This window comes from Rhyacophila brunnea, unplaced genomic scaffold, assembly GCF_057557595.1.
Source record: "Rhyacophila brunnea isolate RB1 unplaced genomic scaffold, BYU_Rbru_1.0 scaffold_24, whole genome shotgun sequence".
NCBI classification, from domain to species: domain Eukaryota; kingdom Metazoa; phylum Arthropoda; class Insecta; order Trichoptera; family Rhyacophilidae; genus Rhyacophila; species Rhyacophila brunnea.
This window is the reverse complement of record NW_028232904.1, coordinates 10634643-10660602: the sequence shown is the minus strand read 5'-3', so window position 1 is coordinate 10660602 and position 25960 is coordinate 10634643. Positions and strand designations below refer to the sequence as shown.

General features: G+C 35.2%; 1 protein-coding gene across 2 annotated transcripts in view; it reads left to right on the top strand.

The window, feature by feature from the left end:
* Positions 1-25960, top strand: part of LOC147069023 (serine protease inhibitor 88Ea-like) — a 44473-nt gene that overhangs the window by 7565 nt on the left and 10948 nt on the right. The window contains exons 1-2 of one of the 2 annotated variants that reach the window (XM_085951681.1): positions 20329-20400; positions 24806-25112. In XM_085951681.1, coding sequence (XP_085807807.1) covers positions 24819-25112 — 294 coding nt within the window. In that variant the 5' untranslated portion in view covers positions 20329-20400; positions 24806-24818. Of the gene's footprint in view, positions 1-20328; positions 20401-24805; positions 25113-25960 lie in introns of those variants that run through there. The other variant, XM_085951680.1, reaches the window with a different exon arrangement.

Below are 25960 nucleotides of genomic sequence, written 5' to 3'. Positions count from 1 at the left end.
TGACACCTGATCGGCAGCTATGGCTACGTGTTTTCAATTACGAGATATAACGATCTTTTGCTTCCACGTGTGGTTATCAACGTTATCTTATTCACGCGGCCTAGCGGTCATATTTATAATATCGTTAGTGTCTGTTTGTGTCGTCCTCGCTCTTTTTACTTTTAAACAGAGCGCATCACAGTATTAAAGCAAACATTGGATACCCCCGATGCCTGCACTCATTACTCTTGAGTGCAAGCGGTCTATTAGTGGCCACAGGATTTGTGTGTCCTTGAATGAATAGAGAAGTAGGGTCAACCCATTGAAAAGGTTGAAGGTTGGTCACGATTCTTAGTCATGAGGCTCTGATGAAGTGGAAACACTAGTAGTTAATCTTCTATTCACCTAAATAATTTAAAACCCTTGTGTGCGCGCCTGTAGGTATATGTCACGATTTGTATAAATCGAATTATATGTAAGGCTTCGGCCACATAGGCAGGTGCTTCGCTAATGCTGAGCTAGGTGCTATGCTTGTCTACTAAAAACATTATTGCCACATTGCACGCTACGTGCTTATGTACAAATTCATTTTACATTTGGGAGCACTCATGTCAACAACGATATGTCACTCTCAAAACCAACCAGAAAGCTACTTCTCACTGATAATTTAAGTTTAAAATTTCGAAAGTCGCAAATTCGAACTTGTTGGGTGCATAATGTCAATAATTCATCCCTTGCGTCATTATTCATAACCTCAAAACATACGGTGTTTGGCGTTTGTCATACTGAAGAAACATCCGCCATCTTGCAAAATCCATAGACAATGGCAAAATCGCTAGGTGACACAATAAAAATAACCAACACGTTTGTTCGCCGGGAGACTCATGAGTTCACTCATAATCACGTAGCGAGGCGCAAAGCGTTCAGTGTGGCCATTACGATAGAATAGTGTGCGTTCTTTCGCTAGGATATTTCACCTAGCAAGTAGCCACCAAGCAAGGCACCTGCCTATGTGGCCTTAGCCTAAGGAAATTATGACTTCAAATGATTGGTAGGTATTATGAATCAAAAACCAAGAGAGAGATTTTATTATTCATTCTCTCACTTTGGTGACATGGAGCCGACAAACCAGTTTGCCTTAAATTTGCATTAATATTGTAAAATAATGTTAAACTCCGGCGAATGATTCAGAGCTCGAGTGAGAGTCGCCTTAACCCACTTTTCCATGCATAACAATGCGAATATGGTATGTACACACGCAACAAGATGTAAGTGACAAGTAAGTATTAACAATATATCAAACACAAAATTGTGCAAGATTACTTTTACTGTCATTTGCCAGAATTCAAGTCAAGAAGAGACAGGATTTTATAATTGTAAAGCTTCAGTGGAATAATATAGTGACTTATTATTTCTGACTCGTTTTCTTCTGGGTATGCTATCAATGCAATCCTTGTCCACCTAAAGAGACTTGTGTCCCTACTCTTTTAACACAGTCAGTGCTCAAAACACGCCTGGCGTGTGGTCATTACATACATATACATTGCTGTGGTAACAGGGCTCGAAATGGAACGGAACGCACCGGAGCGCCGTTCCGGCTCGTGAAATTTGTAAAATTATCGCTCCGTCTCGTGGAAAAAATATGTTGACCGTCTGAGCTAGATAGACCATAGAATAGAAAATCTGACACACTCATTTTTATAAAATACACATACGATTTGATGACTATGTAAATATCTTCAGAAAATTTGTCGAGCGCTCCGGTTCGTAAACTTTTCCATTTCGAGCGCTGTGTGGTAATTAACTGGTCAGCAGTGACTGAGTTAAGGCATTTCTTTTGACTTCTTTGTGGGCTCATTACAATTTACACTCCTTCTATAATAGCGCTTGTACACGTGCACGGATTTACTTGCACCAATAGTGTATACCTATTTTAAACTATTGCGATAATAACTGTTAACACGTAAAGGTGCTGACTGTCTCGCCAATCTCATTCTTTAAGAGTATACGAGACGCGATGTTGTCATTTTATGGTACTATTTGACAGGTCGTGAAAATCGGTTAATATCAAAATGAGTCTTTGTGGTGTAGTTCGTTTTTTTCTCGGCAGGTTCGCCACTATCGTTCTACTGCGCAGGTGCAGATATCGTACAAATCCCAACTGTTGTGATTCTAGAATGAGATACGTTGATATTTTACTAGATATCCTAGTAAAGGTACCCTGGTAGTTGAACTTTATGTTTTGGAGGGTTTCAAATTAGTCAGTGTCTCAGGCCTCCACATCACTAAATATGCCACTGATAGTATGTGGGTACGATTCCTCTCTCAGTCTCAGAATAAGTTTAATGAATACTATTAACATACATTTAAAACAATCATGAATTCAACGTCATAGATGAAGAGATGTTTTTTTGTACAACATTAAAATTTACCCACATCTTTTCTCTTCTTCATTATCCTTCCATCTCTGAATATGGATCAAGCGAATCAAGGATGAGACGCTCCAGAAACGTTTATCTTACATATCCACTAAAAATTTAAAACATATTAGGTAGGTAACTATTTTAAAAGATTCAAAAAATCATTGTTCCATTTTATTTTAAGCTCAAAGCATCAAATATTGCCGATTTGTGCTTTGAAAAAATAATTAGTTATTGTAAATCAAAATTATTTCTATTTTGATTCTGACAGCTACGAGTATGACCGAATTTTGGCGCTAAAATTTGTACTAAGCGAACGGTGATTTAAAATAAAAACAAAAACTTATAATAAATTAAGTTTAATAATTATTCGACTGATTTGAGGCTCCCTTTTAAATCTTACGACAAATTGATTGCGTCGTTTGCGTTACAGAAACGCACCGCTGCATGGCCGCCACAAGGGGGGGCTGGCAGGGCTCTAGCTTGTGGGCCCGGGCTCAGATGGGGTCCGGTGTGGCGAGTTAACCAGATACATTAGATAAACATATATCACAAATTTGCTCTAATAGTAAAAAAAAGTCGCCTGCTTGTCCTTCAGTAATATTTTTACACAATTTCTGTACAATGTTTAATCGTGTATGGATACTCGACAACTCTATAATAATTCAAATGGATGTAAGTATTAAAATATACAAAAAAACACTAAATATACACATTAATTTTACTACGTACACCATTTGGAAAACGCTACTGTAGAGCGTCACACTGCCTTTATCTTTAGAGATAGGTAGGGGGTGCCGCCAAAGATCCTAGCCTGGGGGCCCGCTTCAGGATGTGGGGTCATTGATTATGATTACAGTGATTAGACTGATTACTCTCATTAATCCTATATCCGTAATGAACTATACTTTGTAGACCGGTAGCAATTATTTATTGATTTTTTAAATCTAAGACGTCATAGCAGAGTTGGGATGTCCGATTCTTAATAAATTATTGAAAATATTACAATACAATTATTTCTATAACGCATTTTTAAAAGATGGCCTCCTCGCTGTGTCATTATTTCTCACGCCTTGTAATTATAATGATGTACATGTTTTCAAACACCATCATTGTCTTACATTTCTAGCAAACATATTACGTACAAAAACGATGTTAATTTTTCTTTCAGCGAGGCTATTTTTACAGATATAGATCACTGGGTCAAGTATGCCTACAATTCGCTGACAGTTTAATTTGAATATGATAATTGATAATTTAAATTTGTCATCACTCATCAGCTTAATGTAAACATAAACAATACGGAATTCCCAATAGTGAGACTCCTACACCAGGCATGTCCATAGCGGAAAGGATTTTGGTCGATCGCACAATGAACCATAGGAATTGGGTCGTGGATATATAAAGAAACATTCAATTACAATATGTAATTTCATTGAATTTTTGAAGGGGAAGCATTAGCCATTATCCATTACTATTTTTATTTCCTTAACCTTTCCTTTACGATACTAAAAAAATCCATCCGTACCGGTGATGTCACCATCAGTTACCATACGATATAGATATACAGTATTAGAGTTGATATTGAAACATTTTTGCCTGTTATCGCGGGGGATAGTTTCCAATTCTGGTGACATTTGAATTTACATGCGCATGTCAATTATCTACGTGGTCGCAGCCATGATTTATTCTGGATCGGAACCATTTCGTTGTGTCAAGTCCATGGACCCCACAAAGGGCGGGCTGACAGGGCTCTAGCCTAGGGGCCCGGGCTCAGGAAGGGCCCGGCGTGGCAAGTCGACCAAATAAGTGAGATAAACACACATCACAAATTTGCTACTAAAAATAGTAAAAAAAGTCGCCTGCAGCGCTATTTACCTTCATTAATATTATTACTTAAAATTATGTGGTTGGAAAATGCAATTTTTAATTGAGTATCGATACAAATGGATGTAGGTAATAAAATACTTATACCAAAAAAAAACACTAAATATATTGATTTTACCGCTAGCGAACGGTTGGGTTAACAAGTCTACGTGTTCGTTTTCAAATTAACCACTCAGGAAGTTGAACAAGGAATATGGACAGCACTTTGACTAGGGATGTCCTACTCACTGCATATTGTGTAAAAATTAAAATCATTATTCCTACATAGTTACAAAAGTCCTTGCCAAAGAAAAAAACATTCTTTTATTATTTTGTTATCCAATTTAGAACAGTGGCAACACTCTCGTGGTTCGTGCAATTATTCGTCCGTAGTGCGTCCATTGACATTAAAATAAAATAATAAATTGTTACATTTTCGTACTATCGCAATGTCGACCATGGATTCGAACGGCATACCAAATTAATTATGTTACTATCATTTATTATGGTAATATTATGTATAAAATGAATCTCGGGGACCAGTGGCGCACCCAGGATTTAATATTGGGGGGGCCCAAGGAGGAGAATGTAAATTAGTCTCATAGGCTCTTTTTCTTCTTCACAGCCTAATTTCTCGTTTATCGGTATTTTGTCTATTCCACTCGCTGTACCTACACCATGGTCCCCACATCCTGAAACGGTCCCTCAGGCTAGGATACTTGGCGGGCCCCCTACCCACCGCTAAGATTAAAGGCAGTGTGAAACACTACATTAACGTTTTTCAAATGGTTTTTTAGTACAAATTAAGGGTACTTATACAGTGAATTATTGGTGATTTTTAATACTTCTACTTTAATAATGGAGCTGTCGAGTATCGACATATAATAATCAAAAAATATATTGCACAATTATATAAGTAAGTAATTGAAAATTTTCATGGCCATGATGTATAATAGCACTGCAGGCGACTTTTTTTTACTATTAAAGCTAATTTATGTTATGTGTTTATCTCACTTATCTGGTCAACCAGACACGCCGGGCCCCCCACAGCCCGGGCCCCTAGGCTAGAGCCCTGTCAGCCCTCCCCAGCCATGACCTACAGCACTCCGGAATTCGGTTGACACCGAGAATTTTTTGACAGTTCCATTAAGGATTGGGTTTCTAAAAAACTGACATTAGTGTTGTGTTAGTAATCATTCTGATAATTTTCATGTTTGGGGGGTGCCAGGGCCCCTTGGCCCACCCCCTGGGTGCGCCAGGGTCGGGGACACTATGTCAATATACCTTCTCATTGTCGGAATCTATTTGGATGGACAGAGCTAGTGATAGTGACGTCCATTGAGGAAAAACATGTTATGCAGGCCTTAGGGACTGCAAATAAATGCAGGAAATATTTTCGAGAGTACGTTTCGTAATTGCGAGACTTCTTATGGTCAAGAAGAGTCCAAAAATTAGTCACTACATTTTATAAATATTATAGGTATTAGGGTATCATGATATACGAGGAGTTCTACCGACGTACCTACCTAGTCACTATTAATTTTTTATTGAAAATGACATAACACAATATAAAAGTATTACAATTTTAGTTTATTTTGTATATACAAGATTTACTCATTATTTACTCGTATTTACTCAGAAGTATTTTCAAAATTATGTATGTTCAATAATTACAATGTTACATTCTTAAATATTGTGAATTATTCGTTGAATATAAAAAATAGTTAATAAAAAATTAGCAAGTTCAAGTGAGTTACAACAAAAATCTTGGAGTTATCCGTGACGTCGGTTTGTAATTATTAAAGTAATTTATTTTGATTTAAAATACAAAACCCGATCGCCAATGGTAGCTTAATTTGGAAAACGCTTCAGTGAATAGTAAAAGCTATTAGTTAAAATTTGTTGAAATTAAGTATGGCTCATTTAGCATAGTGGTCTATGTGCATGGGCGCGATACCCCAGAGATGCAGGTTCGATTACTTTTTTCAAAAAGATTTTTTCTATTGGTTATAATACATTTTCTCAGAAGTATTTTCAAAATTATGTATTTTCAGTAATTAGGATGTTACATTTTCATTTACATTTACAAGTCTTGTGAATTATTCGTTGAATAAAAAAAATAGTTAATTAAAAAGTAGATACCTACGTATATGTTTAGATACATTTTGACACCCAAGGTGGCCGCGCGGCTTAAGCGTTGGACTATCACGCCGTGGGTCTCAGGTTCGAATCCTGGGTCTGGCAAGTACACATATTGTTTTTCAATTTGTGTGTGAGTCAGGGTATGGACCAAATAGGTTGAGCAAGTGGCTGACATGCATTTCTCATAAAAAACAAAATCTGTTAATACAAACCTCTACTCTGTGGAGACCCATATGATCATATTAGGATCGGACATGGTCAAAAAAAATGTTTATATGGTTATGCTATAGGATTATTTGGTGTTTGCTGCACAGCTTTTGTTATGGTTTCGGTACCTACCTAATATTGTATACCTACCCAATTTCTGAGAAATACACATTTCTTAAAAAAAGATTTCACTGTAATTCGATAATTGTATAACTGATTCGAGGCCCCTCTTTAAATCTGCTGTCGAATCGATTGCGTTATTTGCGTCAAATAAAACCACCCGCCGCTCGCGTACTATAATCATAATATTATTGTCCGCGCGACAGATTGTCGAGTACGCACTTTAAAAAATGTAACCCCTTGACATGAACGTTGTCGTCACGCACACGCAGTGTCAAAATTCCGGAAATACCATAACATTTTGAAACCGACATAATAAAAATGTACAACAATAGGTTGCACAGATAATGTGCTGTCAAAAATTTCGCGATATCATCGATGTGTGTAATTTTCTTTTCGAAATGTTTGAAAAGGATTTTTTTTAATACTCATTTATTACGAATTCACTACGCTAATCGGATATCGTTGGCAGAATCGAGTCTGTATTTTTTATCAACCATATTTGTTTGCATTGATCGTTAGCTTCGGGAATGAGACAACTGGGCGCCAGGACAATTGGACGCCGCACTGTTGAATGAAATAAATAGACGTCCGTTACGATTTTATAATAATTAGAAAGTAGACGAGGAATTTTAATCAGTTTCTATCTACTACTTTGTAGTTTTAATTAATTTTGCTCTTATAATGTGTTTATTGCTAATTGAGGATTATCATGCCTAAGGCTTTATATTAAAATAAAAGAATTCTCTTCTAGTTGGAACTTAAACATATGCACAATTAATTCATTATTTATATGTGCATATTTTAATTCTCATGAAGTATTACATAACAATATAATAATATTAATATATATTTTAAAAGTACCTATAATTCACGAGCATCTATTTATTTTCAAATTTCATTCGATTGCGTGGCGCCCACTTGTCCCGGCGCCGAATCGTCCAAGACCCTTAGCTTCCAATGAGCTTGGCCAATAAGACACATAACAATAATTAAAAGTATAATAACAAATCAATACCGTGCTGCAGCGTGAGGCTCCCCAAAATAAAAAATAAACTAAAAACCATAAATCACACCCTTCAACTGAAAATATTTATTATTGAGGATGACATATAATATTACTTGTATATTATTTTCTTGTACATAATATTATCTCTCTTTGAGTGCTTATTGAAGTTAATTGATTTGGGTAACACTAAATACTCAGTATGTGCCAAATACGCATCCGTTATTCTTTAATAATTGTATGACAGGTTTGAACAGTTTCGAGGCCCCCTTTTAAATCCTTTGACGAATCGATTGCGTCACCTACGTGAAGGAAATTCGACGCTGCTGTGCTGTAACTATTATAACTTTGACGTGCAACTTTAAACGCGTTGACATAAATCAAATGAAGGGTGCGTAGTACGCGGCGACGTCTATCACTAACAACGCAAACATATACCCCTACAACCCCTCATGAGGCCTATGTTTGTGTGAAACATCAACAGTTTTTTACGACGTCTTAAGCGCCAGCTAGACGCTCACTTTACCACAAGCTTACCTGAGCAAACCGGTTTGTATCGGGAAGCCCGTGTGTATGGACGGGAAAACTGGAGCTCGCGCAAACCAAAAAGCGATGTAAAATAACTGAACCACGCATTGAGGCGCTTTCAGGTAAGTCGCTGCCGTCTAGCCGGCGCATCAGGAGAAGTTATGCAAGACCCAGGTCAACACGCGCTCAAGTGTGTTTTTATCTACTGAGTGTAAATATATTGATATTGATACTTATAAATGTTTCCATGGGAGAGAGGTCCACGGAGAACTGATAAAAATATACATTATAGGTAAATAATGAACGAATTAAAAGGAAAAATATAAACGTCATACGAATCGTGCTGTGTATGAATAATAAGCAGTCTCGTTAAGTAGATGTGAGAGAGTTTCGTAATGTGTTGCGCGCATCGTCGACTGTGGAATGAGGATTTGTCACACATGACGTGTGTAAGCAGAATTTGTGTGAAATTTTCACAATAATTGCCATATTTAAATTTACACGAGCCGGTATGGGTACTGGGTATGACGTTCATACAAGTTAATGATGACGTTTCAGACAACATTTTTATTAGAAGGGTACCAATCAATAGGCATGTGACCCTACTGATTATTATTATGATTTTTTTTTAATAAATTATTCGTGGGTCGCAGATATATATATTTCAGAATGTGTTGAACTTAAAAATGGCGAATGTCATGAAACATCGCATTTTTAAATAAAATTATTCTATTTTTTATTACAACGTTTTTATTAGCTCGTATTCTTATTTGTCCGGTGGTTCTTTGTCCGGTACAAATCTTGCAATCGATTTTTAACTAACTTCTCGACTAGTTAGACATTTGAAACTTTTAGAATATATCAGAACACGATGCCAATGCATTATTTTAATATTTTTAGCCATCTTTAAGCAGAATTGTATTAATTTTCAGTTAATTCTGTTTTGTATGGAAAGTTATGTCAGAAAAATCCGTAAAAAGTAAAAGACTATTTTGGTTGCTAAGGGGGTGGTCCTAGCAACTAAATTATTAATATATACGTGCGTAACTGTGGAAATCAAAATGAAATGTGAAAATGACATTTCAGTATTATATACCTATTTGTTTGTTTGTTTTTTATTTACTTCATATCAACTACAAGTTTGAGCATATTGAGCATAATAATTCAACAGAAAAATTAAAAACGTTGTATATAAAAAGTTCTTTTTATCTTGTAATTATTTAAATGTATACTATACACAAGGCGGCTATCAACGGTAGTTTATCATATTTATGTATTGGTATTATAATTTTTACAATAACTTAGCCGTTTAAACTTTCGATACTGTCTATCTCTCTCTAAAAGTTAGTAACACACCCAAGAGAGGGGCTGTTAAAACATATTTTGTTAAAGCACTTTTTGAAAGCTTTGACGATTAACTTATTGTAACAATTAAACGCCTCAATGCATAAATATGATACACTGCTGTCGATAGCCGCATTGTGTATAGAATAGACCCACTGGTCTATTAATTAAGTTTGCTACAAGTGAATTAGTATCACACGTTCATTTAAAGAGAAATAATTTATACTTCTGCTATGGCATTTCACTATATTTTCAGATGCACCCCATTAATTATTTGCATATTATGATTATATGTGCAAATATGGTCAACATAAGTTAAATCCACATGATTGGATAGTGTATAATTTGACTTATTGCCGTTTGGAAGTAGACATTTGAGTATAAAATTTCGCTATAAACACTTGTGGAAAGATCCTACTAAATACTTCCCATTGACAATTATTAATTGTCAGATGAATAATCACATAAAACACCGATAAATGCGTACGTAGGTTATGTTAACATAGCAATATATTTCAAACTAGAACGGGCCATTTTGTTTTCGGGGCTGCCAATAGAAGAAAATATTAATAAACTTGTTAGATACCAACACAACCAAGCGTATAATCGTTCTATTCGAAAATGGAACTGCCTTTAAAATTCCTTATACGGAATGCGTGTTTCTATCTGGAGTCAAAATTCTTTAGTTTCTCTTTTGAATGATAGACATAATACCTACAGCCTTAAAAAAATGTGAACCGGATTTTGCATTTCCAAAAATATTAAAGTGTGTACGATTTTATATTTTTGTTATATAGCTACATTAGACGGACAAATTCAATAACAGCCTTTAATTTTCTGACATACATAATATTATCTACTGAAGATTAGGACAAGCAACGACTGTTAGCGAAGCAGGCGAAAAAAACTCTTTTGTTCCTTGTAAATCTACCATGAAAAAATGTATTTAATCTCTTTTCATTCAATATCTGCCATCCCTAAGCAGTGGTTGATTAACTTTCCTCCCTGGTACATAACTCGCTAAACCCTATTACTGTGGTATAGTACAAAATCCTGATTAATTAATTATAACGTGCAGTAATAAGAATTAGTTTTAGAAATTGAATGTAATATACTACTTTTCCTTGTATTTTGTCGACCCACGAAACCTGCCGCGCGGGTGCTGAGCTCCCCCAACACCCTCGGTTGGCGCGGCCCTGGATATATTATAAATAATTATAACATTTAACGAAGCATAAAAAATAATACCACGATGAGCACAGAAGAAAAGAGAAAGTGTGTTCAGAGAAAGAAACCGCGTTTACCAAACACAACGTGTGGGCTTTTTGATAATGATTCAACATGATGATAATATGACGTGGTTTTGCTTTCTCCACAATGTGGCGGTATCCTTTTAACACCATAAACACTTCCAGGCAGGGCATAATATTCAACATATTGGTTTCGAGATAGTGGCCCCCACCAGGGGCGTATTGGTGGCATGAGATTATGTTGTCAATCAGCCCAAATATAGATTAAAATACGTAGGTAATGTATGCATTTATAAACAATAATAATGAAACACGCATTAAGTGATAAAATTGCCTGTTATAAACGCATACCAGGGAACTCGGAAATAATGGGAACTGAAATACCCAACGGGTAAGGCGATAGCAGGTAACCGACTCTAGTAAGGAAGAATCCGGGTTAAACTTACACACGTGTCAAGAATACGTTGTACGTCGAATACTGAAAACTGCTCTCGGTTTATCCATTTACGCTCATTTAATGTTGGCGTATTACACACACTATTGCACGTGCATAATGCTTGCTTCATTTTCGTAGGACACTCACACATTCAAAAACCCTGCATCAACGTGCGGCATATTGAATATAGCCTATCAGTATTATATTTATTATCTGTTCTGTGAAGCATACAATGGATCGCCTTTTTTGTATTGAATTGTTTGTAAATACCTATTAACAATTCAATGCTATGAATGTACAGAAAAAATGCCTAGCTAAGCGTCTCTACTTCCATCCCCATAGAAATACCACAACCGATCCGAAATTCTTCAACCGTTAGCGAGACGCGCTGTCATTGTATGATGCTATTTGACAGGTCGTGACAATTGGTAAACGTCGAAATGCTCTGCGCGGCGTAGTTAGTATTTTTTCAGTTGCAACTATAAAGTGGAAATTCAGAAGTCGCTGAACTTTTTTGAGCTATGCATGCGTTGTTGATATGTCGTTCTGTCAGCAGTAAATCCATATACGTGTAAACAGTCGTGTTGCAAAGACTAGGTAGGTTTGGTTGTAAAAGTGCATTGTATTGTCTATCCTTCAATGCGGCGCGAACGTGGCTGTTTGCAGCGCCACGGCACTGCAGATCGAACGGCACATCAACACAATATGTCTTATAGTTGATTCCAAATATATTGCGCCGCCTATCACTGCATATGGTTCGGTGTTATGTTCTCTCATTTTTCAAAGTATGGACGCTAAACCAAGACATGGCACGGAGAGTCGAGTCTTTCGAGATGTGGCTATATAGATACATCCTCTAAATGTCTTGGATTGACCGGGTGACAATGATTAACGCTGTAGTTCTCAATCGAATGGGAAAGGACCGAGACGTTCAGCGTAGTATAAACACCAAAGAACTACAGTACCTCGGCCACATTATGAGAGTACAACAGTAAAACATTCCCTAACTTGTCAACCATGGAGAGATCAACAGTAAGCGTAGCTGACGCCGCATTTCGTGGGTTAAGAACCTTAGTGTTTGGTACAAGTGTAGCTCCACTGAACTGATGATAGGGCAAAGATCGACTGGTGACCGACCTCCGCTAGGGGATGGCACGACAAGAAAATAACATAATATATAATTAATAATAAACCTGGTTTATTATGTGGTAGAACAATTTGTCATATTTTGTATTAAATACATATATAATTTATTATATGAGAGGGAAAAGGTACACAAAAAAACAATGGAAGGATAATTTATATGGTTTGCGATTTCTTTTTAATTTAAATATTAATTAGTAATATTGGCATGAAGTGTTTGTTTTTCCTCTTAGATAAGCAGTAGATACTGTTCTATTTTTGTAGATAATGTGGTTATTGATTAATAGATAACCCCAAACAGGATACAATATAATATATACTTATATATTAGTAGTGGCGAACGTATGGCACGCGAAAAATTTATTTTGAAGAGAATAAAAAAACAACCTACCTATAATAATATTAAACGACAGATCGCATTGCGTAAAAAAATAGGTAAATACCTTGTAAATACTCTTCAAGAATAAGCATTACGTTTAATCTAAATATATAATTGCATTGTTCGTTCCTTAGGCTTTATGCGTCACATATAATATTATCGCACTAACCTCATCAGGCAGCAGGGGAAGCCACGCCGCGACGCTCTGATGTTGATCGATTTACAATGCTTAAGACGTTACTTCAGTGAAACGGCAAATAATTTTCAACTATAGGTGCGACGAAATTTTGGACTCGCTGGCAATCGGAGAGCGAACGTCGAGTTGTGAACACGTCAATTTGTTTCGTGATGGCGACAGGGGTATTAATTCTTAAATCGTTTAAAGATGACTAAAAAACGTTACCCATTTACTTGAAAAAGAAAACATGTCAATGAATGTATTATTATTGTTACTAATAGAACAATAAACAGAAAATTAAATGGACGAATGTTGGATTTATATGACAAATTATATTTCGTTCGGCACGCGTCATTTGCACAATCTGCGCATCGCCTAGCCACGATCTTTTTAGACCATGCCTCACCTGGGGTATAGCCTTAAGACTACTGTAGTGATATAATGCATTTTCTGATCGAAGCATTTCTGATGTCAATTTGTGCGCAAAGAACCAAACTAAGTAATACAGTAACAAATAATTTCATTTCTACATACAAAATGGCTGTACCAAATAAGAAACAAAAACTAGTAGTAGTAATTCTGGGAGACAGTTTCAAATTTGGTGTACCGAAATGTATGGCGTAATTGAAAACAGTGATAAAGCTATATTGTGTGCTATGTTCTGTGAGTGGTATTTAGAATATCATCATTTTTAATATAACTCTTAAAAATCATTTTTCCTCATGAAAAACTGTTCGGCACGTCAGACAGTCAAACAATAATATATTTGGGAAATTTTGGCACGCGTACGTAAAAATGTTCGCCAACCCTGCTATATCTCTATATATATAAAAATCTCGTGTCACGATGTTTGTGGTCGAACTCCTCCGAAATGGCTCGACCGATTTTTATGATTTTTTTTATATATATTTGTTAGGTATGAGAATAGGTCAACAAGTATATTTCATACCGCTAGGTGATTAGGGTATCTCTATCCAGAAAAATTTTCTTTTATTTTTTTGACAATTTTTTTTTGTATTTTTTTAATTATTTGGCATAAAAAAATACCTATAACCCCAAATTTTCACTTTCCTACCCCCACCCTCTCATTTTTTAATCGCGATTTTATTATTTTTGTATGAACAAATTTAATCGTCGTTCGTATTTCAAACAGAACGAAATTATTTATGTTGTTGAATGACAGATGGCACTACGTCCGAGAAGAATTCAAGAGAAGCGTCGCGTCATTTTGACATTTCATTCGGCATATCACAACGCAGTGCGTGCAAAATTTTGTACGATTTATTTTAATTTATCTATTTTTATGTGCGTGTATTACAAACAAACAAACAAAAAGTGTAAAGCAACAAACATGCAAAATAGTAGAGCAGAAAGAACAAATCCAACAAGATAACAAAAACGTGCGTGTAAGCATGTCGCAATTGCGTGCACCCCAATCACAAGAGGCACGAGCTGAACGAAATCAACAACGATAATTGGAACGGAGCCAAGCGCGCCGGTTCGTAGTTAACACACGCAGAGCAAATGACCGACAACGCCAACAAGTACATCGAACATTTACATCCGCTTCGTTCCTTCGTTTCGCATTCGAGTACGAGCCAGATATTGAATATTCCGCGCATCCCCATTGTCATGCGCTCAAATTCAAACATGAGTCAGCTGGGATGTGTTGCGCATCAGGAAAAGTGCAACTACAAGAAATTGAGATACCACCAGAACCATTGAACGGCTTGCTCATCGGCACGGTTCCAGATTCAAACCTGTTCCTGAAGTCAATTCGCACTTTCAATCCATGCTTCCAAATGACTTCGTTCGGAGCAACAGAAATAGTTCACAATATTGCGGCAAATGGTCAACAATTCCATTCTACGTTCAAAATCAAAGGCTAAGTATACCACAAAGTAGGCTCATTGCTGCCAATGCCAAACGAACCACATAAATTTTTACAAATCTACTTCATGGGGCGGTGAGGACATCAATCATGTGGATGCACGTTATGGCTACAATAGCCTCAATTCGCCTAATGCCAGGCGCATCGTCGGCGAACTGGGCGCCCTGTTGAATGAGCACAATGAATTATTGAAATTCTTCAAAGCACACATGCACGAATTGCAAAGTGACAATCACGCTATTGTCATCAATACTGATAAAACACCAGCTGGAGAGCACGTGCGTCGATTCAATGCGCATGTTGTTGACGACATTGCTGGAATCATGGTTGGCGACCGCACATCGACGCGAGAAATCGTGATTCAAAGAAGAAACAATAATCTGGAGTTCATACGACGCTCTCCAATATCCGCTAATTTTCTGGAAGGGACAAGACGGATATTGCATAAACATTAAACAACGAGATCCTGTCACAGGTAATTCATTCATTATGAACATCATTACTCATTTTGAATTGAGAAAATGAATGGTTGATGTTTTTTTGTTTTTATCGGCGGTCATCGTCTACAGCGCTCTATTTCTCTTTCTGTCATAGATCCCATCCCCACACACTTACGATACATTCGTTATTTTTTTATTTAACAACCAAAATATTCACTAGAAATAATTTATATGGCAGAACAACGTTTGCCGGGTCAGCTAGTAATATTATATATGTAAGTGCAGTCACTATTATAGATAATTAGATCTATATATAATATAGATTATATATAATTAATTAACCAGATTACTATCAAACGGACTGTTATCCCGTAAGACTTGTGTTTTAAGCAAAAGTGTTTCCATCAATATTCATCAAATAATAGCATTAGTATCAATTTTCCAGTGAAAATGGATGGGTTCTGTCATTACCGACTCAAGTAGAAAGCCGTTACATTCACAACGACTGGTCCTACTTTTTCCGCCCCTCCCGTTGTTATCTATGATGAACTGTCATTGCCTGTCATTGCCTGTCATTGCCTGTCATTGCCTGTCATTGATATATAGAGTGCTCATACTGTCTGTCGTGTTCACACAGGGAATGGTTTGATTTGAATATATACGTTACATGATAAATAATACACTAGCATTAACACACCTTCACAAATGTAATGCATAGATCAATGCTACATATTTTTTGGAAATCGATATTACCACCGGTTTTTGTGTGAAGGACTAGTCTGACTTTGACAGCTGATGAATAACAGGAATGTATATTATTTATTAATAACACTGATAGTTAATATATTTGATTTGAGAACTTTTTATAAGTCAATTTGAAACGAGAAAGGGCGAATCAATAAGTCAAGCAATCTGCGATCTGATTTTGACAGCTGAAAAGTGGACTACTCGTTGCTTGTGCAAAAAGTTATGCTCAGGCTTTATTAATCTAAAGATGGCGGCGGTTCTGTTAATTAAAATTAGAAACGACTGATATGTTCCTCAATAGAAAATATATCTCAGGAAATAAAGACTAAGGAAATACAACATTTATTATTAAGTAGGTAAGTATCTACGTTTAAAATATAATACGCCTTTTTTCTAGTATTCCTCTTATTCCTTCACATAATTGACAATTAAGTGAACAACACTAACGTCTAAACTTTACTGTACCTATTTAAAAATCTGTCAAAAGACACCGAGATTGGGTAATATTATGTTTCCAACACTTCTCAATTAGATATGATGCTACAAATTTTAACAAATATGGTAATTGATAATATATCTCTACTAAGCGGACGAAACCGGTCCTGATGGTAACACGTAAATTGTGCGTATTACATTTTGCAGTATCACAGTTGATCGTGAGTAGGGAATCCAATCCCGAGCCAAAATTCTAATCCCGGGATTTCGGGATTACAATTTGACAATCCCGGATCCCGGGTCTGGTCCCGGGATTGGCATTTTTTCCATTGTTAATATAAAAATTTTATATTTACAAATAACATTGATAAAATCGGTCAAAAATAAATCTAGTGTAATTTATACTATTTAAGACATTTATTGTTAATATTGTATACGTTCAATCTTGGAAATACACAAGTTGAACGGAGTAAATAATATTGTAATTTATATAATAATAATGAATTTAATAGGAGATTGCTGTTTCTGATAGTAAAGATTAATGAATGGATTAGCGAGATTTAAAATAGTAAAGCAAAATAATCATGGCGTACTTATGGCCTTTCCGCTTCATAAATCTAATTAGTAAGACAAATATTAAACTGCCGTAAAACGTATGATATCATGGTGGAATTACTTTGTGAAAAGTGCGAAGCATTGTTTTTTCCAATCTTTCCATTTTTAATAATTCATGTGAAAAAATAAAATGAATCGGCAACCTACACATGGGTATAAAATCAAACTTCTTTCAAACTCAGTTTATTTCTAATGTAGTGATTTTTAATTACAAGTATTTTTTACATCTTCGCTTTTATTTTATTTTCCATAAAAAAATCAATCCCGAAATCCCGGGATTATGTTTATCAATCCCGGGATTCATAGGTATCGAAAATAGCCCGGGATTGGAATCCCTAATCGTGAGTGCTTGTGTCTGAAGGAGACGGAAGATCAAAAAATGACGCGTTGTTTGCGAAGCATAGCAGACAGTACTGATAATAATGCTGTCATTATTATCAATATTTGATTGGTATGACTAAAAACTCACGAACACAATAATATAATGTTTGCTAATTTACGTTTGAATCATTCAGAATTTTATATAAATATAATCGTCATACGACAGTGGCGCACCCAGGATTTAATATTGGGGGGGGCCAAGGAAGAGAATGTAAATTACTCCTATAGGCTCTTTTTCTTGTTCACAGCCTAATTTCTCGTTTATCGGTCTATTGCACTCGGTGTACCTACACCATGGTCCCCACATCCTGAAATGGGCCCTCAGGCTAGGATATTTGGCGGGCCCCCTACCTACCGCTAATATTAAAGGCAGTGTGACACACTACATTAACGTTTTTCAAATTGTGTTTTAGTTCAAATTAAGGGTACTTATACAGTGAGTTATTGGCGATTTTTAATATATCTACTTTAATAATGGAGCTGTCGAGTATCGACACATAATAATCAAAAAATATATTGCACAATTATATAAGCAATTGAAAATGTTCATGGCCGTGAAGTATAATAGCGCCTCAGGCGACTTCTTTACTATTAAAGCTAATTTATGATGTGTGTTTATCTCACTTATCTGGTCAACCCGACAGACGAGCCCTGTCAGCTCTCCCCAACCATGACCTACACCACTCCGGAATTCGGGTGGACACCGAGAATTGTTTGACAGTTCCATTAGGGATTGGGTTTCTAAAAAAATCTGACATTAGTGTTTCGAAATTTTTATGTTAGTAATTAAAATCTAAGAAATTTTTCTAAAAAGGGTGCTGGAGAATTATTACAAATCATTTTTTTGCCGTGTTTTTATTTGTCTAAGCCCAAAGGTATAGTTAATTGGCTTTCAATTTCAATGTTTAAAATCATTCTGATAATTTTCAATTTTGGGGGGTGCCAGGGCCCCTTGCCCCCCCCCCCCTGGGTGCGCCACTGTCATACGATATGATTGTATTTCTAATTTACTTACCAACCAATTTTCTTCCGTCTTTCCCTTGTATTTCGGTGGTTTAATTTCGTGTTTTAAGTTTTTTATTTCGACATTAAAAAAATAAACGTCCATTGATTGGCGATACAATGGTTCACTATTAACTGTGATACAGCCAAATGCATGCGCACAATTTTCCGGATATGAGTCCTGATATCAAGCTAAATGCATAGGTAGATTTTACTATACCTACAATCATGGCCCCCACAAGGGGGGCCGACAGGGCTCTAGCCTAGGGGCCCGGGCTCAGGAAGGGCCCGGCGTGACGAGTCGACCAGATGAGTGAGATAAACACAGACCACAAAGTCGCCTGCGGTGCTATTTTACTTCAATAATTTTTAATAATTAAAATATTTGATTGTACGATGCAATTTTTAACTGTGTGCCGATAATCGACAACTCCAAAATTCAAATGGATGTACATAATAAAAATACAAAAAATCGCTAAAAATACACCTTAATTTTACCGAGTACACACCATGGAAAACGCTAATATAGCGCGTCATACTGATACCGACGTCAACAGATTAAAATTCCTCTTCTACTTTCTGTATAAAATCATAACGAACGTCTATTTATTTTTGATTTGACAGTGCGGCGCTCAATCGTCCTGGCACCCAGTTGTCTCATTCCTTAAAGACAATAATTACATAAAACTTCTTCATAAAACTGTCACCTGCTGACTCTGATATGATATTGATATTATATAAAAAATAATAATCATTAAAATATTAAAATAAATAGCACTAATTAAGCGTTTAACCACTATTTGTTATGCAATCAATAACGTCTCTCTCTAGCAATTAAATACTAATGATACACCAAACATACTTAATGATTTTTTATTTTTATTAATGACTGAATAATGTTGCAATTATAAAGTAAATAATGATATACATATTAATATATTATTATGTACATATTTTTTTTATTTAATCTATGATAATTAATTTTGTCTGCAGTCAATTTTCTATCCATAGATAAGTTCTATTCCGAGGCCAATATTCAGCAAACCCCATAAATCTAGCTTGATCACTCAATTGATTATTTTCCGACTGTCAATCTACAAAACATGCTTATTGTTCACTCTCTTGAATCTCGTAGGTCTCTTCCGCTCTTGAAACACTTACGCCTGTTTTCGCGAGGGATGATTTCCAATCCTGAATGAATTTGAATTTACATGCGCCTCTCAATTACATAGTAGCGCAGTCATAATTTTTATTTTGGATCGGAACCGTTTCAGGTACCATTAGCGAGGGGTGCAAGACAGTCAATGCGCTCCCTAAAGACGTAGACATTTTCGGTGATATGCTATGTATTTTGTATTCGAAATTTTATTTTTCTGTATAAAATTGTATGTTTTTTGTTTTTTTTTTATTATTATTATATATATATATTATATATTCTCTTCTTCTCTCTTGTGAGGGTAATATTTGTTATAAATGTAAATCTCATGCTGTGAACGTCTTAAATTTAGATTTGTTATGTCCACAATGTTTTGTTTCCTTAAATAAATAAATTAATAAATAAATTATTGATCAGGTGCATTAGCTATTATGAAAATTACATAACACAACTTACTACGAGAATTATTATTAGTGTCATGCAGGATGTACGGATCAGGTATCTCCCACCAATTCACAAATCTCTGACTTTCTGGTTTTGTTTTCACTCAGTTCTGGTAATCCCCAGAATATTTTTTTTATATAATTTCCGGTTGTAATATTATACAGCCAATAGCTTTACAATTTTACATCCTGTAACGTGCGTTTACGTGCAGAACAATTAATTTTACACTTCAGTCTGTGTCCGAACTCTGTTGAGGTGACATTCATTTTTTTGTGTAATAAATAAAACTCGGTGAGTAAATTGTTTAATTTAATAATGTTTTGTGATATCAACTAACTACCTACCTAGTGAATTTACAGTTCTGAAAACTGCCTTCAAAGTGTGATGAAACTTAATCAGTTTGTGAAGGGCATCCAGAAAATGCTGTGCCTTTCTCGTTCCAATTTACAATATTATAATCTACGTGTATTCATATGCTATTTTCCGATGTTTTCGATTCCATATTTATGAGTGTTGAGCGCGAACCAAACTGAGGCGCATGTTTATTTTTTAGTCTATGGTTTCGTCATTTTGCTGAATATTTTGAACCATCACCATCTCTGTAAATTCACTGAAGAGTGACACTGATGAAGAGTGCCAACTATAATGTATTAGTAATTTGAATTATTATTAATTATTCATGCTAGTTTCAATTAATTTTAAGAGTTTCTACGTGTGCGTGCCTTAAAATTACTTGCGACATGATATCCATAGACAATATTTTGAACAGAACCCAACCTACAGACCCCAGATAATAATAATATACGACATTCTTATAAAAAATACATACATGTCAACCGCTAAAAACAAAAAACGTGATTTTGACAAGTGTAGGCATGTGGAATATGATAAAAAAACGTTCAAAACGTCATGCAGGTGTCAATGCAGTGCAGTTCAACGTGAGTTGACCTCATTGTCGTTTTAGTGATTTCGGCAGATTTTACCAACTGACAATGTTCGTTAAAAGGTTCAAAATGTGCTACGGGATAGGAGCATCAGTCTGATAACATTTTAAACACCAAGAAAAACGACATTACACACTTTTTTCCTGTAGCGGCAGCTTACTGTGATGTCACGTGATAGTCAGCGACATGCACCTCAATTTGTTTTGCGCTTTATCCAAGTGCCGAGATGCAGTGTTTCATATTACCTATATCTATAATCTAAAAAATCAAAGCTGAGACGTGTATGTATTGGTCTTCTGCGGAATTCCAATTTAAAAAACATTATTTTGAAATCAAAAACAAATAAACAAAATAAATGAACTTTAAATGTCATTGTCATAAATGTTATCAAATGGCGCAGGGAACTCAGAAATAATTGGAACTGAAATACCTAACGGGTAAGGAGAAGCAGGCAACCGATCTCGAGTAAGGAAGAATACGGGATAAATTTAAACACGTGTCAAGAATACGTCACACGTCGAATACTGACAACTGCTCTCGGTTCATGCATTGACGCTCATTTAATATTGGTGTATTACACACACTATTGCACGTCTATAATGCGTGGTTCATTTTCGTAGGACACACACAATATTCAAAACTCTGCGTCAAAATTTACTGTATTGGTATAATATAGCCTATCGGAATTCCTTTTATTATCTGTTGTTCTGTGACTACGCGTCATTTTACCATGTTTTTCTTAGCTCATATTCTTGTTTGTCCGGTGGTTGTTTATCCAGTACAAATCTTGCAATCGATTTTTAACTAACTTCCCGACTAGCTAGACATTTGAAACTTTTAAAATATATCAGAACACGATGCCAATGCATTCTTTTAATGCTTTTAGCCATCTTTAAGCAGAATTGAATTCATTTTCAGTTAATTCTGATTTGTATGAAAAGTTATTTCGGAAGAAATCCGTAATCCAATCCACTATTATTGGTTGCTAAGGGGGTGGTCCTAGCAATTAAATTATTAATATATACGTGCGTTACTATGGAAATCAAAATGACATTTCAGTATTCTATATTTGTTTGTTTGTTGCAAAATAGCAAAAATTATTTTATTTTAATTATTTAATACATAGAATTGTCTAGTTTATATGATTCAACAGAAAATTTAAAAACGTGGTATATACAAAGTTATTTTTATCTTGTAATTATTTAGTAATAATAATAAATCTATACATGGAGGTTTAAATCTTTATATATAATATAATAGTATATAATGGATACTTAAACAATGGATGTGTGCTTAATAGGGATAAACTAATCAATCCATCGTTTTTTAGAACAATGTTCATGTTTTCCAATCATAGAAACTGGTACAAACAATCAAACAAAACTTATTATTGTTTTATTTTATTGTAGGTAATAAAAATAGTTCTTATCATAGAAAGAATTCAATAGAACATTTTTATATGATTACAAACTACACAGCTGGTACCTAAAATATGTAAATGAGTTTTTTTATCACTAAATTTTAATATCAATAACAAGATAAGACTGTGGAACTTTGTATCCTGCCATTGACACGTGTCCAGAAACTTGTACGTATGCAGTTCGCCGTATCACACTTCACCGTGAAATGTTGTAGATCGGAAATATATGGCCATATATTAAAGACTGTCCAACCTCTTTGGGTCGTATAGTAACCTACTGACATAATATTCATGTCTTAATAAAATACGGTTCTTGTCGGTGTACACTTTACAGGAGGCCAGCAGCAAACAAATTTTGAAAATAGCCGATATACTGGATTATTTGTTAGGTTAGGTTTTCATTCTTGAATTCATGAATTTTGCCAAAATCAGCTATGAAAATTGAATTAATGTTCATATTAAATCTAATAAAATTGGAGACCGTATAGTCTACGGTCATCTCTTTAGATAAGAAAGCTCATGGCGAACTGTGCCATGGTGAAATGTTTTACGGAGTACAATTTACATGTAACTGAAAATTTGACGTATTAAACTGCTTTTAAGCTAACTCTTTGTAAAACATGTTGACTAAGTAATAAACATACCACTTAATATATTTTTAATAGTATTGTCAAAACCATAAAAGAGCAGTAAATTTAATCTTTTATAGGTTCTTTAAAGTTGAAATAATTTCTATATAATTTAACAATGGCTGACAATGCCCTTGAATTAAGTTAATATCCTTAACAAGAGTTGATTAACCACAAGAAATAATTGCAGTTATTAGGTACCTACATTATAATTATGTGAATCACGGATAACGAACCATTTTCTAAATTATGTGTGTAAAATTAGTTTGCATTTAAAAAATATATAAATGGAGTTTAAAAGGTTTATTGTAAATTTATCAAACAAGATTATCTATAGAATATATACTATCATAAATCGTCCGGTGTTAGTATTTAGAACTAAGCGCATCACAATTATGTCAAATGTTAACATGTGGCGCCCTCACTCAGCGGAGAACTTATACTGGTGGATTTATAGCATTTTTTTTTCAAAATTTGTTATCTGCTTGTGGTTTTGACTTTAGTACCTATTTCTTTCTCATGCGTAATTTATGGGACAGAAGAAAATAGTGAATTAACAAACATTCCAATTCTGCAATCACATCTCAGTGGCAAAGGGTGGAGGTACGTTATTAATTTCCGACAGCGAAAGCTCAAAAGCAGCGAAAGCTCATGGTGAACTGTGCTACGGTGAAATGTTTTACACACAATTTAAATATAACCGCAAAACTATGGGGTTATAACAAGATAATGGTCAAAAAGTATTCGTCTTAGACTATAGATACATCTAGACACCACCCATTGCATTGCTAAATGAAGCTGCGTGCCGTGCGTTTGGTTTGTGGGCGAGCGAACGCGCGAACCATAGACCATTTCGTTAGTGCTCGCCCAAAGTGGTCGCACTAGACGCTCAGAATTAAAATATATTTTTCTATTTTTTTACATAGTATTTTTAAGCGGTCAAAATGTAACCATTATGCGAGTGGAGAACTACAAGGTTCTAAGTGTTTGTCCTTGGAGAAACAAAAGTAACAATGAGGCAGCTTAGAATACTACTTCATTGTTGGGTTTGTTTTTTCAAGGACGAACACTTAGAACCTTGTAGTATTCGGCTCGCGATTAGGTAAAAATATTCATAATTTAACTTATTTTAAAGAAACACGGTCACTTGATATTTAAATATATAATAATATACAAATAAATTATCACGAACATGTATCAACTTACCTATGAAATATAATACCATCTTCTTGCTTATCAGTACGACTACCACATTTTAATACAACACACTGAACCATCTTTTCTACTTAATCAACTAAAAATATTTACCACTGACTTTATCTTTAACGCAAAAATAGCTATTTTGGCAACACGGTTATCGACGCATAATTAAGCAATAATGTAAGATTTGGCGGCTACACCGAGAAAACCATCTCCTAAATCTGTAAACCTTTTATCTTACTCTAGCGCATGTCGCAGAGATTATAAGGGTGCCAAATACTTTCTCACTCGCACTTATGCATCGTTTTTGTTCAGGCCTTGGTATTCGTCTATCTATAAAATATCTAAAATTATGTATGATTTAATGGCATTTATCACCTATTAATATATTGAAATAGTCTTGCTGGGAGGCTATGTAACACTTTATATATCAGTACTAAAGATAATTTTCATTGTCAATGTAAATCTCATTATAATAATGTGTTAAATTTCTTTCTTTACAGAAATTCGTCCAAGATGAAGTCGTTATTGGCTATAGCCATTTCATTGGCTTTATGTCAATCGATCTATGCTCAATGCTTGAGCAAAGATGACAAAAACCAACAAACCAACTCGAATACAAAAGATATCTTGTACGCTGGGCAGCAGGCCTTCACTCTGAATTTGTTTGGAGCCGTCAACGCACACCATCCCAAGGAAAATATCTTCTTCTCTCCGTTCTCCATCTACCAGGCACTGCTGATGGCCTATTTTGCAGCCGGCAATAACACTGAAGCTAATCTGAAGAAAGCGTTGCTTTTGGGAAATGAGGTGAGGAAATATTGTTTATTTTAATATAATATTTGACTATAAAGTGAAATATTTAATGTTTAAGGCGATAGATACTTCAGTGAAACGGCAAATAATTTTCAACTATAGGCGCGACGAAATTCGCTGACTCGCTGGCACTCGGAGACCGAACGTCGAGGTGTGAATACGTCAATTTGTTTCGTGATGGCGACGGGGGTATTAATTCTTAAATCGTGTAAAGATGACTAAAAACGTTACCCATTTACTTTAAAAAGAAAACATGTCAATGAATATATTATTATTGTTACTAATAGAACAATAAACAGAACATTATATGGACGCATGTTGGATTTATATGAAAAATTATATTTCGTTCGGCATGCGTCATTTGCACCCGCGACCCGCAATCCGCGCATTGCCTAGCCACGATCTTTTTAGACTATGCCTCAACTGAGATATAGCTTTAATATTTTGTAAATAAGATCTGGTTCTCTAAAATACATTATTCCTAGATTTATTTTTATATGGGTACCTTTTTGTTTATTAATGTGTGATGTCGTCATAATATATGAGCTGGATCGGTAGCTTAGTCACTATAAAACAGACACGGTCCTGATTTTGTCACTGTTAACATTGCAACGACAAAAAAACTTGCTAGTTTGCATCAGTTACATTCATTTTGTTTTTAAAAATGATTATGTATTCAACCACTGGTCCATAAGAAATATGGGTACCTACCACTAAGTCGGTTTACAGGAAGCCAGGTGGGAACTGCACCAATTTTAATAGCCGATTTTGACAAAAATCATCAATTCAAGAATGAAAACCTAACCTAACCTAACAAATAATTCAGTATTCAGTACTATTTT